General features: G+C 35.5%; 1 protein-coding gene across 16 annotated transcripts in view; it reads right to left on the bottom strand.

The window, feature by feature from the left end:
• Nucleotides 1-19,023, bottom strand: part of ADAM2 (ADAM metallopeptidase domain 2) — a 61,144-nt gene that overhangs the window by 23,353 nt on the left and 18,768 nt on the right. For 15 of the 16 annotated variants that reach the window (XM_045518856.2, XM_074353595.1, XM_074353592.1 and 12 more), the window contains 10 exons: nt 18,747-18,802; nt 16,081-16,159; nt 10,905-10,981; nt 10,280-10,448; nt 7,549-7,605; nt 6,135-6,206; nt 5,362-5,528; nt 4,292-4,373; nt 2,031-2,167; nt 554-728 (listed from right to left, as the gene is read on the bottom strand). In XM_045518856.2, coding sequence (XP_045374812.1) covers nt 554-728; nt 2,031-2,167; nt 4,292-4,373; nt 5,362-5,528; nt 6,135-6,206; nt 7,549-7,605; nt 10,280-10,448; nt 10,905-10,981; nt 16,081-16,159; nt 18,747-18,802 — 1,071 coding nt within the window. Of the gene's footprint in view, nt 1-553; nt 729-2,030; nt 2,168-4,286; nt 4,374-5,361; nt 5,529-6,134; nt 6,207-7,548; nt 7,606-10,279; nt 10,449-10,904; nt 10,982-16,080; nt 16,160-18,746; nt 18,803-19,023 lie in introns of all 16 variants that reach the window. The other variant, XM_074353598.1, reaches the window with a different exon arrangement.

Here is a 19,023-nt window from a genome sequence, read left to right on the forward strand (position 1 = left end):
CTTGAGTCTCTCAGGTCACCCTGAGTCTCACAAACTCTCTCCTTTATTGCATTTCCTTTATCGCCTCTCTTTCCACCTGTCTCCAGTCCAGCAGCTTTCTCTAAGATTACTGTGGGTTAGAAAAGCCAGCTTTTATTGATCATACGTGGTCCAAATCTTTTGACTTAAATATTGATCTGGATTAAAACATTCAAAGCCACAGCTGAGTCTCCTATGTTTTCTTGTTCAATTGTGAAAGCTTTCTAGCTGTCTTTCTGAATGTCAGAGGATCTTAGGTTAAGAAGAAATACTAAGGATTCAAGAGGGCAAGTGTAAACCTAGGTCAGCTCAGTTGTAGGATTAAGACCTTGAAAATCGCCTATATGAATCATCTTACAAACTACTGAATTCATATACTAGTGCACTCATTAATTTAATATAATCCCACTGTGCATTCTTAAGGTCTTTGTAGAAAAGCAAGTTTGATAAATTAAGGAAAATGGCCGTGTGACGCTATAAAAATTAATAATTTTTGATGTCATTCCGGTATATAGTCTTCGAAATTGGTACCAACCTCCTCAGACCCACAGTCACACTGTTCTCCTTCTTCGACTTCTCCATTACCGCACACTGCACTTTTGTAGGATGGATCTAAACGTGGCTGGTTTTGAAGACATTGGGATTTTGCAGTAAAATGTGCAAAATCTTCCATGCTGCAGTTACTAAAGAACTTCACACCACTGGAATGACTGAAAATACACCAAACTTCAAATTTTTATGTAAGTGATGCTTCCATAAATCGCCTAGCCTCAGAATAAAAGTCTATAATTTAATGATCAATTACTAACAATTAATAGATTAACAATTAATTGATTACTAACAATTAAAAGTCTATAATTTAATGATAGAAGACTAACAATTAATCCTTTTCAAACATGCCGTTTATTCAGATTCTCTTTTAAATATAGCAGATTTTCATATTTTTTGCCATTCAACAAAGAGTGAAGTGGCTGTCCTCCAAAATTTTAGAATCATACAATGCTATTCAAATGATGCTGTGCATTTAAAGATATGATTAATAGGCATTTTTTGCAAGTTGTAATTTGTCATACTAAGCTTTTTAAAAAAAATGTTTCCACAGATGAATTGTTTCTATATGTATATTAATAATTTCACCAATCTTATAGGCCATAGTTGCATATTTTAAAGTGGAATTTTTGTTTTTGCACATTTACACAAGAATTAGTTGTATTATGTTAAAAAATTTTATTTCAACACTCATTTAGATTATAAGTTATGTTTATTGATTAAGTTGTTTTGAAGGGCATATTGGAAAGTTAAAAAAAGGCAAAATATTACAGATAATATGGGAATTAAATGCACTGTTAAGCAAAATTAAATAAAATGTACTGTTGGGCTTACAGTCCAAAAAAAGGGGGGGGGGATAAGAAGTTGGCTCCAATCACTAACTGGATGATGGTTTCCCTAAATCTCATAACTATTTGGTCCTAATTTTATAAAATCCTATAGCATATTCTAAGAATAACGATGATAACAGCAAACAATTCACTAGGCCTTTGAGGCATGATAACTAGTGCAAAAGGCCTTCTCTAGTGACAAAGAAAAAGCTGAATAACAGCATCTCTGAAATTAGAAGATGCCAAGAGTTCAGGCTGAGCCACAGCAAAATGAAGGAGATTCATGCAGAAAGGGCCTACTGATAAATCAGCCTTGTATAATCATCACAGGCCTGTATTTGGCTTATCAAGTCAGGCATCGGATTGTAAAACTAACAAATCACGCAAGTGACATCATGATAAATGTAGAGTTCGGTCACATACAAGAAAGCAAGCGTGACATCAGAATACGAGAAATACTGAGACGCGCAGCACGGGCCCGGGGATACATATTTTGGTCTGGGGTCCTTGGCCACAGTTTATATTTGACCGTTATTAATTATTTTAATAGCGCAGACGTTCACAGGCTAAACATACCAAACTTCGTTTCGTATAAGCTACATATGTAAAGCATATAAAAGTAGAGCCTCTTACACTGCTTCTGGGTTCATCACGCAGACGGCCCCTGGGCAGTGGCATTTATTAATGTCATCATAAGCTATCCCCATACTGAAGCTGAGTAACTGAGCTATGATAATGGCCAGTGATTCCAGACTTATGGTTCTGGGGTGCTGGGGAAAAAAATCATTTAACCACATTTTAGGAGATCATTTATTTACCTGGAGTATAACGTAATTGTTAAAAATAGTTCCATGAGAAAGTGGGAATAGAGACATCTAATACGTTAACCACAGAAGTGCCATCCATGTTGGCCCAAGATCTTACAGGTACCATGATCAATATAAGGAAAATATGAAAAGTGAAATCTGAAATTTTACCAAAATGTAAATGCAGGGTTCACTTGGTGGCATCAGGCTAAGAAAATATTTGCCCAATAACTTGTTAATTATATAGAACATTAGTTACAGCCATGTTTGTACTCACAAAAGAAAATCTTTAAAGACACACTCATATTCACATATGGTGTCAAATTATGAACAGGTTGTGTTCATGTATCATTTAATTATTTGGAGATAATATTTTATATGAATGTATCATGCATTAAAAAAACCATAAATTAACCCAATGAATTAATTCGTATTATGGTAATAATGACTGATGAGGAGAATGCTGACTTTTCACCGTTTAAATCTTATTTTCAAAACTAAAATGCCTTTGCTTCTTTTTAATAAATATAACTTGTGGTTGCCAGGGGGATGGGGGTGGGAAGGGAAAGACTGGGATTTCAAAATATAGAATAGATAAACAAGATTGTACTGTGCAGCACAGGGAAACATATACAGGATCCTGTGGTGGCTCACAGTGAAAGAGAATGTGACAATGAATGTATGTATGTCCATGTAGAACTGAAAAATTGTGCTCTACACTGGAATTTGACACAACATTGTAAAAATGACTATAACTCAATAAAAAAAGTTTAAAAAAATAAATGTAAGATGTTTATTACATAGCACATTTTGACCATACTAAAACATACGATTTTAAAGAAGAATCCACAGATGACACTATCCCTTCAAGTACATCTAGTAACGTTTTGATGAATGTACTTCAAGAGAGTTTCTAGAAATGCATTTTGGCAGCTCCTGTCTGCCTCCCTGCATCAACTTTCCATCATCTTCTTCCCTACTCTCTAGCCCAGAAGGATTATGCCAGTGGATTATGTCAAGGGGCTCCTTTGCTCTCTGCTCTTACCTTGCTTTCGTCTAATGGGGAGAAGAGGGTGAGAAAAGAGCAAGGTATTTATTACCATCCCTTCCAGGGTATCTACCACTGTCTGAACCCCTGGGTACAGGCTTCTACCTTCTGTGTGTCCTTTCCTTCAAGCCTGAATGACAATTAAATGTCTTTGTTACTAGCCTGAGGTATTGCGAGGTCCCTCCATCTTGCATACACACTGATAAGTGGTCGCTGTCAAATTACCACAGCTGAATGTACCATCCACTTTCAGAGCGAGAGGGGCAGGGAGAAGGAGGGAGGACGAGACAGAGGGAGGGAGAGAGAAAAGAAGAGGAAAGAGGAGGAGGAGGAATGATTGATTCTATGGAGAAGAAAGTGAAGATTCTGCTAAACTTCAAGCATTTAAATAATAGGATATTACAAATAATAATGCAAGAAGTATGAGAAGTTTCCTGGTATTCTTCTTTCTTTTTCTCCACACTTCATTGGGGTGATCATTGCCTAATCTTTCGCTGGAAAAATTAGCAGCAGCTGATGTTCAGAGGAATGAGACGTTGAAGAAACGCAGCCCTGCCCTCTGATGACTAAACATCCACTACCCTCCCTCCCTAATCCCCCAGGGCTGCGGAATCAAGTCTAGGAACCATTTCCTTCCAGGACTGCTCCTTCCTCAGAGTTTATGGGTGAAACCACAACCCCAAGAAGTTTCGGGGTGGGTAGAACCAAGTTAATAGAGTCAGCAGATTTTTGATGTCTTTGCCCTGGGGCTCACCTACTCAGCTGTCCTGACGCAAGTTCACTCACAAGGACAGACACAAATTAGTTCTTGGCCTCAAGAGATTTATACGTTACCTATTACCAGACATACTGTCTGTTGACCTCAGTTCCTGGACTATATGGATTCTGAGCATTAAACTTCTTCAGAAGAAAGCACACTACATAACACATACCACTTGAAGCAGATGTATGTTAGCAGTTGTAGACCAGGAATTTCCATCCATCTTCAAATTAGCATCCTATTTATACATCTTAGCCAAGCAAAGTAAACCATACCATACCAGAGCAACACCACCTCCATACTGTTTATCACACATCTTCCCTTGAAAGGTTGCACCAACGTAATTTGTTTTTTCTCTGTAACTTAAGTTTAAAAAAGAAGCTTAATTACATAACTTTGTAAAATTAAGCACAATTAATATTAAATTTACCTAATATATTTTTGATTTGCATATTTATATAATAAATTCATAGATACTTTCACCTAATATTAGGATAACAAAGCACAGAAGGCGACTAAATGTCTCTGCTTATTTTGAAAATAGTAAAATAGATTTAAAAATCGAATAATAGAAAGTGTGTTATCATATGAATTTTCTAGAAAATCATGGAAGGTTCTTTTTTAAGTATTTAGTGTATTTAGAAATTATAATAATTCCTATAATGTAAAAAATAGTAACAATCAATAAATTGTTTAAACCTAGAAAACTAAGGCAATGCAGTTGACAGATGGGCAGAGTAACCTTATGGGCTGAGGTCTCCCCTTAACCAGATAGAATTAGCCTGCCCGAACCATACAAAGGCATGCATACATGTGGGACAGAAATATTTATAAGAGAAAAACAGAGATTACATAGAAAGGGAAGCTTATATTTTCAAAAGTGCAGCATACTGTGAATATGGTATGACAAATATTAAAATGTACAACAATAGTGTTTCTATTTCCTCATTATTTTTGCTTATATTTTATGGAAATAAAGCATAAGAAGAAGGCCAAATTACTATATTCACAGAATTCAGGTGTATTTCTTCAGACAGAGATTGTTAATATTTTATGCATAGTTAGGCACATTTAATGATACGCTATAGACACACTCTAAGATAAGAAGACATAGTTATAAGATTGAAGGAATGAGTTTTAACTACAAGCCAATCAACAGAATAACTGATATCAATATTTCTGCTATAAAACTTGTGTTGTAAAAAAATAATATTCACAAGATAGTGTATATAAGAAAAAAAGGCACAAGATTTTTTTTTTTTACCATAAGGGACTGTCAACTGTCAGAAATTAAGCCAAATTACATATGCTTTCTATGTGGCAGATTTAGTAATGCCAAAATATACTTACACAAGTAAAAAGGCCACATCATGTGGACGCAAAACAAGATAAGATTGTTTCCATTTTAAAAATCTGTATAATAATTCATTAGCATCTCCAGTTACTGAAATTTTATTTTCATCTATCCAAAGCTCTAATGAAGATAGAATTATTGTAATTTTAAAAGCTGTAAAAATCTAAAATAGAAGACATACAGAAAATATGTTCAAACTACATGGTTTATATAGATTTCGGAATTTATCTTCAAAAATAAACACTATTCTGATTTCAAATATTAAAAACCTGAACTGTAAGTCTGGATTGGATCTTTTTTTTTTTTTGGTACAATTTATTTTTATTTGTTTATTTTGGGGGGAGGTAATTAGGTTTATTTATTTATTTTTAGAGGAGGTACTGGGGATTGAACCCAGTACCTCATGCATGTTGAACATGCACTCCACCACTGAGCTATACCTTTCCCCCAAGTCTAGACTGGATCTTATAAATTCTATTAGCAAGTAATAAATAACACTAATAAAACAGGTATTAATTAACATTTTGATATGCTTGTACTTAACATAGCCCAATGTCAAGTGTTTCATTTAATTTAATCCTTGCAAAACCCTAATCAGGTACTTACAATTATTATTACTCCAACTAAACAGTTAGAAAACAGAGACGTAAAATGGATGTATTTTTGGCCTATTTCACACATGTGTATTCAAGCACACTCATAAAAAAAAGTATGAGAATTGTTTAAGTAACACAAACAAACGCAAAAGCACTAAAAAGCAAGTACTTACAGCATTGGTCAGTCCAATCAACTGGAAAATTTTTTGAGTGACAACAGCAGTATCAGAGCCCATCTGATTATACTGAAAAAGATAATTATCTTTTAGATTTAAATATATATTGCTTAATATTTAATTGATGGTTACTCTGTTTAAAATTTAAAAATATGACTTAAGAAACTGTTTAAATTACCAATGTATTAGTTTTTAGATATTATTTATTCTTAGAAGAATAATGTGATATAAAGTGTGAATGATAAAAAATATTTAAAAATACAAAAAGACACTACCAACTCTTACAAAAATAAGAAAAGAGGAAACCCTTTCTAATGCATTTTATCACGCCAGCATTATCCTAATATCAAAACCAGACAAGGACAGCACAAAAAAAAGAAAATCACAGGCCAATATTCCTGATGAATATAGATGGAAAAATCCTCAACAGAATGTTGGGAATATGAATTCAACAGCACATTAAAAGGATCACACACCATGATCAAGTGGGCTTTATTGTACAGAGGCAACAATGTTTCAACTTCTGCAGGTCAATGTGATATATACCACATTAACAAAATGAAGCATTAAAAAAATCATATGATCATTTCAATATATGTTGAAAGGTATTTGACAAAATTCAACATCCTTTCAGGATAAAGACTTTTAACAAAGTCGATATAGAGGGAATGTACCTTAACATAATAAAGGCCATATATGACAAGTTCACATCTAACATCATACTCAACGGTGAAAAGCTGAAAGCTTCCCTTCTAAGACCAGAAACAAGAGAAGGATCCCTACTATTGCCAAATTGATCTAACATAGTATTGGAAGTCCTAGCCAGAGCAATTAGCCAAGAAAAAGAAATAAAGCACATTAAATCTGGGAAGAAAAGTAAAACTGTCACTATTTGCAGATGATGTTAATATGTAGAAAACCCTAAAGACTCCACAAAAAAAAAAAAAAAAGTTAGAACGAAAAACAATTCAGTGAAGTTGTAGGATACAAAATTGATATGCAAAAATCTGTTGCATTTCTATATAATAATAACAAACTATCAGAAAGAAAAATTAAGAAAACAATCCCATTTAAAACTGCATCAGAAAGAATGAAATGCCCAGGAAAAAATTTAACCAAGGAGGTGAAAGATCTGAGGTTGCTAGACCTTAGGGGTGTGGGAAGGATGAATAAAAATGACTAAGAATCTATTCTATAGGTAACAGCTGTTTTAGCTTGCATTATTTATATAAAATTAAAATAATAAGAGATTTCCAATTTACTACTGATACTAGTAATTTCAATTCATTAAAACAGAGATAAAGCAAAAATTATCATTTATTTTCTATGTTAAAATTTTATTCCAACTTTTCTTATAACCTCTCATTGCTAATATAATTGACATAAGACAAGTAAGTGAAAACATACTTACCAAATTTTTTTCAACTACAACATGCATTTCTATATACTGAGTGACGTCTGCAAGTGGCTGAAAAAAACCGCAAACTTTAGATCAAAATTGAAGAATTACTAAATATTTTAGTGCATATCACTATTTCACAAATTCAGTGTTGAAAATTCAATTTTACATATTAAAGTAGAAATCATTTTCAGAATATGATCTTTGTCACATCTTATGCACCTGATCAGTCATTTAACTTATTCAGAAAACAACTTTCCTCTACCTTCCACTCTCCGTGTGCTTACTGGTACTGGGTTACTAATGCTATTCTCTTCTCTGAAGAACCCCGTCCCTTGATTTCCCATTAGCTCTGTATTTGCATTAGTTTAATGATGCTATTACACATTGATATGTGGTATGGTTTTATCGATGACCTTGAGAGAGTAAGGGCATATCTCTGTTTAGAGGGGTGGGATTTCATCTGAAGGATGAAGTTAATCCTTGTATAAATCACGTCAGGAAAAAGTGAACAACAGAGAATCAAAATGACTGAATTTCTTAAACTGAACCATAGATATCTCAAGATATAGATTCTGGGTATGATGTCATCCACTTAGACCACAGTGGTTAACTTAGGCACAAATATGAGGCCCAATGGGCTTATAATTTTTTGTGATTTAGACTCGGCCAATTTAGGAGGATAAAGTAATCATTATTGTCAATACCATTAGTAAAATGTTCCTTGTTTTCATCATTATTTTTCTGTGAATTTAACGTAGGAGGAATGCACTAGGGAACATTTATAAGACACACTTTGTGGGCACTTTAAAACTGTAGCGTAGATAACTCAAAATCATGTATTACCAAAATACCACCTACGGGCACGGGACAAATACATAGAAGCAGAAAAGAAGGACTGAATTTCAAAAACTGAGGAAACTTTTATTACACTTATTTTAAGTCTGCATTTCTTTTCTTTCTACTGGTATTTAATCCCTTGAAAACTCAAAACGGTTGCACTTTAGTTAAACCATTTTCGTTAACATAAAGAGGAGCAATATTGGAATTTGACACAACGCTGTAAAATGACTATAACTCAATAAAAAAAGTTTAAAAAAGAAAAAAAGAGGAGCAATAAAGTGGGAGAAACAAATGCAGATTTAGCAAAGGTGAGAAAAGTGAAGGTTATAGACTTAAAGGGAAAAAAGTTAAGAAAGGTCAGAAAGACAAAATTAGGGCTGGATGATTATTGAGTTTTCCCCCCGACTTTAAAATTCTCTTTTAAAGCTTTGGAGATTTGAGGGTTTTGTTTAAAAACGCAAATAAAATCCCCTGTGTTCTAACTGGTTTCTCATTCCCATCCAAAAGTGAGCACCAGATGTTTCGTGGTAGTCTTGCTTATGGGACTCCAGCCTTTCATTTAAGTTCCTAAACAAGCAAACAACACTACTTGCCTACAGGATAAAAATAAACATTTAAATTAATTGAGAGAAACAAAACAATAATGGATTGAGGGATTTAAAACTATTTCTTTGCTTTAACCAACATAAGTGTTAGTAGACTTAGATTTCCTGAAGTAACCTTTGTTTATTTTCACCTTTGAGGTTGGGATTGATGATATTTAGTTGATAATAATGCATTAGTTTATTTACTGGACAATAAGCTTTCATGGAGAAAAGATTTTAGCAAAATAAATAAAAATTTAAGACAAAGGTACAGAAAAGGATGCCAGGAGATGTGTGTATTGGGAAGGTGGGCAGGGATTAGATTTCAAAAGACGGTAAAAGCCATTTTATTTAGTAAAAGAAAGTAGCCATGTAAGGAAAACCAATTCCTTGGATCTGGGTTATATAAAGTTGACACCAACTGCACAAAAGTTTGCTTTGGTCAAGTAAGCACCAAAGAATTAGATCTAGGTAAAAAGGTTGGAGGACACAGCTAAACTATCCAATTGCAATGTAGTTGGGTTAAAGAGTTAAATTTGTAAGATGTCAGAGGTCACTGGTAAGAATATTCAGGGAGTGAGAAGGGACGTGAAGGTGATGATACATAGGTGGATGAAACAGACAGATAAATAAACAGATAAGTAGGTAAATATTAATGTGTGTGTTCATGTATTTTGTTTAACCCAGACAATCATTATGTCCAATAGAGGATCAGTGACTTAGAAAAAAAATGAGAGTGGGAGATCTTTAAATCACCATAGATAAATGGAAAAATAAATCAGACAAACAAAAACCTGAGACACAACACAGGAAATATCAATATCTAGAATGTGAGTGTATAACGAAAAGTCAGAGAAAGCGAGATAGGAAGAAAAGCACGAGAATTTTATCAGAGAGTAAAGTGAGTTGAAAATTCCAGGCCATTTTTATTTTATTTCACCATGAACATTGTACTTAAGGGTGGTGGACTGAATCCTTTCCTCCTAAAATTGATCCAAGACAAGGAAATTTTTTCTACCATTTCAACTCCATACTAGGTGCTATACATAGAGAGAAAGGAGTGCACCTGCAGACCAAAAAAGGTCTGGGTCACAGGGCAAAAATGCCACGTGGTCACAGTGGAAAATGCTAGCTTGGAATTCTGGAAAGCTTCATGACTAGTTTTAAGGCTTACAATAAAAGTTATGAGGTTTCTGTTATCCTCTCTCTCTCTCTCTCTGAGACATATTACTGTAAATAATTTGTTTATCAGAAAAATACATTGTTTGTATGGCTGCACAATAATAACCATATAGTTTCCTCAATGAATCACCTACCTCCACACTTTGTATTTTGTAGGGCATTTCTCTTGACTCAGTCTCCTTCTCAGCATATAAAGAAATGCCTGCGTTCCTATGTTTCACTTGATAAATCACATGTTCAAAACCAATTGAAGGCTCCAAGGGCTCAATCCCATAACTGACATTTTCAAACTGCAGTAAACCCCTACAAATTCCAAAAAATAAGTGGACAAATGAAATAATGCATTTATATTTATATGCACATTTACATATTGCATTTATATTTACAAAATAATGCACAAAGTCAATAAAATGACAATCAGTTTTTTAAACTAGCATGCAGATTATCTTCAGTCTTAGCCTTAGGTGGTGAAGTTGAAAAAAGTTACTGAGTATCCACAAACTTCCTGAGTGGAACGAACTAGCAATGTTATTGGTATTTGCCCGGCTGTCGATACTTCATGTCCTCAAATATATTAGAAATCTTAATTCAGGAGAAGAGTAGGAGACATTACAAGAATTTCCACTCTATGCTTTTTCAATGACAGTTTTCCACAATAAGCCATGTCTCACTTTAGAACCTCTGAAAATATTTCTTTTAATTTGAACATTATTTCTAAAAAAATTCCATTTTGTAACCATAAATTTATATTTTCACAACCTGAGTCCAGTACATGTGCTAATGATCGCCACAGAATTTGGGTAGCCTTCAATAAACCCTTGGTAGTAGCAAAGATTCTGAAAAATAAACACATACATTTTTATTAGAACAATTCATGTCAAATGCACTATTTTCAAATATTTAGAACACATATGTCTACTTGTGTGTGTGTGTCAAATACTCATTGTTTCCAAAATGGATTTATAAGATTATCAGATGAACATTTGGCTCAATTATCCAAAACTGTCCCGAGAAGTTCAAAAGAGTACGTACACTTGCATAATTTTTTCTGTTATATATTAAACATGACAACCTCAGTTATTAGGATGAAGGTAAAAAATCAAAAAATTATTTCTTCATGCTCTCCTGACTTAATTTTGGAAAGGTAGAATTAAAAAAAAAACAAAATAAATTCAAAATATAAATTTTTCATTTCAAAATTTCTTTAGTGTAATGGCAGAGTAGCTTGCAATGGATTAGCCTTCTCACCAGTAACAAACATAAACTCTGAGAAAATATTTTTTAAAACTCCAACTGCAAAGGCAGGCAACAAAAAAAATGAGGGAAGGGAATCAACTGTAGAAAGAAGAAAACTGCATTTACTGAGTTTGATTATATTGGTTTTCACCCGAGGACGTTCCATATGGCAGGGCAGCACATAGTAACTCACGTTCCACCAAAAACCCCCAATCTTACTGACCCTGGTTTCCAAAGTGCCTAGAAATTCAAGTGCGAAATCTAGGTCAGGAGGAGACACACAGTGAGGCCCCTAATGTGTGCTATAAACTCAGGTGTAAGTTCTTTACTTGCATCAAAACTGAGAGTCTGCCGATGAGATTGCAAAAAGCTTAACAGAATCTAAGACCAGAAGAATTGAAAAGAGATTTTTGGCTGTCTCCAAACACAGGGCAGTAGAGTTTGGAAACTCATTCTTACCAAGTTAATTGCCTGATGGAAGAAGAATGAAAACTCCCCAAAGAATCACAAGCTCTCCAATGTGTCACTGAATATGAGTAGCATGTGATTAAAAAATATTAGATATGTGAATAAAAGATGAATGCGGCCCACAATGCAGCCCACAATCAAAAAACCAAAAAGAAAACTGACTCTGAAATAACTCAGGATTTCGGAATTAGTAAATAAATGCATTTAAAACAGATATTAAAAATGTGATGAAACATAAAGAGAAATGTGGGCATAATAAAGGCAGCAACTAGGAAATTTAGCAGAGAAATAAATGGTATAAAAATTCCAACTCTAAATTCCAGAACAAAAAAATATATTTAAAATGAAATACGCTGGATAGGTTTTGCTACACATTGCAGATGGCCAGAAAAAAAAAAAAAACCACCCTAGAATAAAAATGTATAGAAATGATCAAATCTGATAGAAACCTGGGAGAAAAGAAGCTTTAAAAATTTGACACAAAATTGTAAAATGACTATAACTCAATAAAAAAATGTTTAAAAAACTGAGTATAGCTTCAGCAACCTACGGGACAATGTTTAACTGGAAAAGAGAAAATGGAAAGAGAAAACACGTATAAAAGTATTTGAAAAAATAATGGCCCAAATTTCCCCCAATTTAGTGAGAAATCAACATTGATTGATTGAGACAATGAATGAACAAGTGGACAATGGCCAGCCCATATATAAAAACAGAACTCTGACCCACAGGACACCAACCCCCTATTGACAGTAAGTAGCCAACTTTGCAGGACGTCAGACTGCTGTGTCCAGTAACAATCCAGGAAGCTAACCAATAACTTATAAAACAAACAGCCCCAATAACAAAGACTTGATTAAAAAATGTCAGCTTGTCTAATTTTTGTCCCTGCTTCCATCTGAGAGCCAAGGAGAGAAAGCCAAATATGCACGCTAATCACACAGAGCGCTTCGCTGCTAGTTGGCCTACCTACAGCACCCCCTGCCAGCAACCCCCAATCAGGGCACGCCTGTGGCCTCCCCTTCCTTCCCCCGTAAAGCTTTGCCACTCCTCCGCCTGCCTTTGGGCATTGGCCAAGATGCAAGTGACAGTGGCCAACTTCCTTGCTATGGCAAGCTCTAAATAATTAATTAATTTGCTGATTCTCATTTGTTTGGTTTTTATTTATCTCCACAAGACCCAAGGAACTAATCACATCAGCATAAATGGCTGAAAACCAAAAATGAAGAGCGTTATCTTGAAATAAACCAAGGAAAAGTAACACATAACATCCAGGCAGGACACAGCGGGACGAAATAAAAGGCTGCAAGACAGAAAAGTGCCCTGGCACTTAGAATTCTATACTAAGTAAAATCATTCTTCAAAGATAAAGACCATGAGCAGCTCCACAGGTCCAACCCCTAGGGAAACTGATGAAAATAAGTAAATAACCATTTAAATCCTCTGGACGTGGATATAAGGACAAACGGTCCTAACAGAAAATAAACAGCCACCCAAGAAAACATGAAAAATTCAGCAAGAAAAACGAATCCCTGTGGTATCTGGTATCTGAGCCAAGATCACACTGTCCTTCCCTGCTTCCAAGCTCAGTAAGGAAGGGACTGTACTCCAGACCGGTGCAGCCAAGACCTCCCCTTGGGAAGAGCAACGTGCCAGCATCTCTCATCCCTCCTCCAGATAGCTGTCGCTGAGGCTAAGTTCCAGGCCAGTGCCATCAAGAATTAGGAGCTCCCTTCTTTTGTCCAGGCATCAGTCATGGGACACAGCAGTGCAGATCACACGGAGACTATGGTCACTCCTGCTCTGGTTCATAAGCCGGTGACTGATTCCATGCCAGGAGACGCAAGCTGAGCTGCCAAGGTACTGCCCACCTTATCTACTGAGTGCCAAGCTACCAAAACAGGGGTGTCACTCAGAAAGACGTGTGCAACTGTTCCCACCGCCAGCTTGTCTTAGTTTGGACTGCTGTAGCAAAATATGGTAGGCTGGGTGGATTCAACATCATACACTTATTTGTCACCATTCTAGAGGACGGAAAGGTGCTGACTGATTCAGTGTCTGGTGAGGAACCCCTTCCTGGTTTGTAGACAGTAGCCTACTTGTTATATCCCACATAGCCGAACAAGAAATTCTCTCTCTCGTCTATCTTATTATAAGGGCAATAATTCCATTCATAAGGGCCCCATCGTCATGGCCTAATTTCTTCCCAAAAGCCCTCCCTCCAAACACCATCCCACTGGAGAGTAGGGCTTCACATATGGGTTTTGGTGAGTCAAAAACATCCAATACATAGTACATCTCCAGAGCACTGGTCAAGAGGTTTTGCCTGGTGAGAAAAGTGGGGTATAAAACAGATAGTAGCTAAACTCCCCTCAGAGGAAATTACTTTATTTGCAACAGAGTGTAGAGACATTCAAAGCTAAGGGCATATTAAAAATGGCGGAGGTTGTGGTTGGGAGCAATTGGTAGAAGATTCGTGGAATCAATGAAGATACAGGCTCCATCTGTAGCTTGGTTATTTGTAAGTGAGAGCTGGGGAAGTAGATGTTTGGGAGGAGCTCTCCTGGGGTCAGAACAAATATTGACAAGACTCAGGGGACCGTTCCTTCAAGTGAGTTCAAATTTGATTGGATTAGACTGTGGAACGATTTGTCTCCAAAGCACTGCTGAACGCAATAGAGCAATCAGGGAACAGTTCGCGGAGTTTAACAGATGAGTGTGGTCAGGGGAAGGGACAAAGAGAGCCCTGCCAAATCGTGTCATTTTTATGTATGTACACATTTTGATTGCTATGCCATCTGGCAGTTTCACCTTTTAACCACTATGAGCATCTCTCTGTCGTGGAGAGATCGTTAAATAGGCTGTAGACGCAGGGAACAAATTCTTTCTGGATCTAACTGTTTGATTTGTTCTCTTGTAGGTAAGTCTTTAGTTAACAAGATAATACGATTTCTAGGGATGAAAATCATTTGTGGAATTCATGAAAAATAAAATTTATATGCTTTTAATCTAATTTAATAAACTTTCCTGATTTTTCCTATACTGAAGACAGGTTTGCAGCTTTGATAAACATAATTTACTTACATGGCATTGTAGAATTCATTTATTTGAGGCCTGCATTCAATAAGTTACTATATTCAGGTTGTTAATAAAACATTTTTTGCTTTGTCTCTTTAATTACACATTTATCTCTCATGGTCACCTGCTGGGAAGCAGGAAGTAGGGTTACGTGCTAGGGGTGGCAGAATTACATAAAATTCAGGTGTGGGATGCTGTGGCCCTGTGTCTCGGTTTTAAGTCTGTCTTCCTCCCTCCCTTTCACCATATTCACACACACACACAAACGCCACACACACGAGTGTGTGTATATGCACATATATATGCATATGTGTACATATCATAAAACTCTTTGACAGTGTGCATTATTTATATGTTTGTATAGAGAACTCCACAGATGTTTCACATACATTTGCCCACTCTCTTGGGCAAAATCTGATGAATTCACCATGTCTATTATTTCTCCTGTTAAAAGCTTAGTCTCCATAAAAATGCTTTAATTTCAAAGTAGTAGTTGATTTGCTACATGGAAATCTGGAATGCAAATTAAAAAAAAAAAACCCAAAAGGAACTGGTAAGGCAGGGTAAATTTAAAAACAAAAACAGCATTTCAGGCCTGGGTAATCCCTGAAATTCTACGCACACTTCTCTATTATATTTACAACAAGCTGCAAACTCTATTAAATGAAGCTCCAAGTGTTCCAAACAGATGAAAATTTAATATATTCCTCACCGAGCTTGAAATTTAATGTGTATTTATTTGATTCCTGAACATGCTTCAGACAAGTCTTTGGATTCTCCTTTTCTTCCTAGAGATTTAGCTTTCCTGATTCAAGTCATGGTTTTTTTTGTTTGTTTTTTTTTTAAATTTTCAGTATTTCACTCCATATTCAACCCTGCTGCCACAGGAACATAAGCACACACTTGTACATCGTCATGAAGTAATAGCTTAAAAACATCACGATCATTTTTGGTTTGGCTAACCATCCGTGTAGCAGGGCTAATTCAAGACACACCATCAAAGGGGAACGGCTACATTCACGTCAAAACAAAATATAACTCTGGCTCTGTACACTCTAGCAACATGTGGGCCCTAAGAAAGGTGATCACAGCAACTCACATAACAAAGCTAAAACAGACAACAGAAATCTAAAACAGATACAAAAAATCGTACCTGAAACTGTTGTGCAAGAGGTTTCATACTTCCTGTGCCATTATAGGCATAAACTCTAAAATTATGAGGTAAGAAAGCTCTGTAAAATAAAGGTATAAAGTATTTAATGTAAATTTGTTTTCCAGATTTTATTTTGAAAATACATTTCTTTTATTCTATTTATTATAGATAGGTAGGCAGAGAGAAAGAGAGATTCTCTGATTCCATACATTTTGTTCTAATTTTGCTCAAAAATCCTAGTCTCCAGACGTCTCCTCACTCACCTGACAAGCTTGCCTGTTGTGTTTAAAAAGCAGCTCAGAGGAGAGTGTGACAGTCAGGTGAGTATTATATTGTATATGAAATCGATAAACATATCATTATAATACTCAGGGTATTTGCACTGGTTGTCGCCCCTTCCTGGGATGTTCTGGAACATGGTTCATTACCTCGTGTACTTCAAGTCTTTGCTTATATATCAGCTTCTTACTGAGGCTGATCTTGACAAGTTTATAAAAAATTTGCAACTTTCTCAATTATCAAAGGGTAGGATTTCCAAACAACACTTCTTTGTTCTACATTTTTGCTTAAGCACTGATCACTTCTAGCATTCTTCCTAATCTACTTTTTATCGTATCATTATTAGTCTCATCTGATGATGACCTTGGCTGCGCCCCTAATCCCTACCTCGGGGCACAGTCCTACAAAGAGCTAGTAACTGCGGCTGAACCAGCCGTTTGCCAGCATCACGGGAACACTAAGAAAATCAGACCCACGTCCACTGGCTCAAGGTGGGAGCTGCTGGACCGATCTAGAAGTCAACCGCCTACAGATTTCTTATCAAGTGCAAAACGTATGTGTCATATGGTTTGAGCTACTTCTAGTCAGATGTTCTGTTTCTGCTGCATTCCTTATTCATATGATGACATAATATTTTCTGCTGTTGAACTTCCTGCTTATGAGCTAGAGAATGTTATATGAAGTGGAGATTGGAACTTCCTCTTTCAGCTAGACCTAGCTCAGAGCCTCTCCTGGGCTGTAATACTTGGAAGTTTTAGCTCCTTTAAATAAATTAATACAAGAGAATCGCCTCTCCCCTCCTAGGAAGCAGGTCACTTTGCCCTCTCTTCCAACCCAGGACTGCTCTGGAGGCATGATTCCTTTATGTGCTGTGAAAATGCAATTAAAATGTTTTCTTCTAAAGATATAGGCACCCCAAGGTTCATAGCAACACTATTTACAATAGTCAAGATGTGGAAGCAAACTAAATGTCCACCAACAGATGACTGAGTACACACACACACACAACACACACACTGGAATATTACCTAGTCATAAAAAAGGAATGAAATAAAGTCATTTGTAGCAACATGGATGGACCTAGAGATTATCATATTAAGTGAAGTTAAGTCAGACAGAAAGACAAATACCGTATGATATCACTTATATGTAAAATCTAAAAACAAAATGATACAAATGAACTTGTTTACAAAACAGAAAGACTCACAAAGAAAACAATCTTACGGTTACCAAAGGGGAATGGTAGGGAGGGATAAAGTAGAAGTTTGGGATTAACAGGTACACACTACTATACATAAAACAGATAAACAACAAGGACCTACTGTATAGCACAGGGAACTATATTCAATATCTTGTAATAACCTATAATGAAAAAGAATCTGAAAGACTATATATATATATATGGCATGGAATCATTTTGATGTCCACCTGAAGCTAACACAACATTGTAAGTCAACTACATTCAATTTTACCCGTGATAGTGAAAGCTATTTATAGGCTGCTTTAAGCCTGACCACTGGCTCACTCTCACATCCATAACTTGGCATTCCAAAGTAGCAACTGACTATGAGATTGTATCTGGATTTTCTCTATGTATTTCTAGCAAAAATGCAGCTTTTTTTTTTTCCTTCAGGAAGAAGCAATTTTGAGTCAGCTTTTTAATGTCTTCCTTCAAACTAGTACCATCCATATCTTAGATATAGAAAATATTTCCCAAACTTTAAGATGTATAAAAGAATTGAAGCTTTAAATTCTAGAAATGATGTAGATGTATTTCTTAATTTTGTATTGACTTGGTAGCTTCACTTGCAGGCTTCTGTCAGTCATTATTATTAGAAGTCTATTCTTATCTTTTGAAACAGGACCACTACAATTTTAATTTTTCTTTATTCCTAAGTATGGTGTGCTTGCTTTTCCCAGATCCATCAGCTGACATGGACTGAGTCTGGCTAACTACAGTTACAGTCTTAGTCCTCAATACATTCTGATATGTAAACTAATTTAAAAAAATCACTGGTCTTTCCACTTGAAAATCCACTATGTTCTTTCAAATATAGTTGAATGTAAGGGAGCTCGAAAACAAGTCATATTTATGTTTTGATCACGATAGAAAAATATGAAAATTCATCCTCCACAAAACCACATAAACAGTCAAATGGAAAGGTGGTGCCACTGGGAAGGAGGAAGGTGGGAGCACACATGATGGATTCAAGTTCTAAATATTTATTATATAGACTTAAAATCTTTTTCTGAAGCATGAAGTGAGACAAATGAACAGCCAGCAACTAGAAATGTTAACAAATCCAAAATAATTACTTTCTGGAGAATTGTAAACAATAATTGTAAATAGAACAAAGACAGGTGGTAGAATAAAGTATGTCACTTACTTTTGCATTAGGTTCACAGTGTATGTTTTCCCTTCAATTACAATCTTGTAGGACACCTGGCAGGAGAGTATATTAAAAAGGCAAAGAAAAGTGAGAAGAATATTAAAAAGGAAAACTATCATTTTATATTCACAATAATTACATCCTAAAGCACAATAATACAACAAAAAAGAGAGAAATTTATTGTTTAACATTGATTTATTTCAATGAAATCTGATACTAAAATATTGGCTTTCACAATAAAGATGAATGGGAAAATACGGCATGTGCAGTTTCT

This window comes from Camelus bactrianus, chromosome 26 (assembly GCF_048773025.1).
Source record: "Camelus bactrianus isolate YW-2024 breed Bactrian camel chromosome 26, ASM4877302v1, whole genome shotgun sequence".
NCBI lineage: Eukaryota > Metazoa > Chordata > Mammalia > Artiodactyla > Camelidae > Camelus > Camelus bactrianus.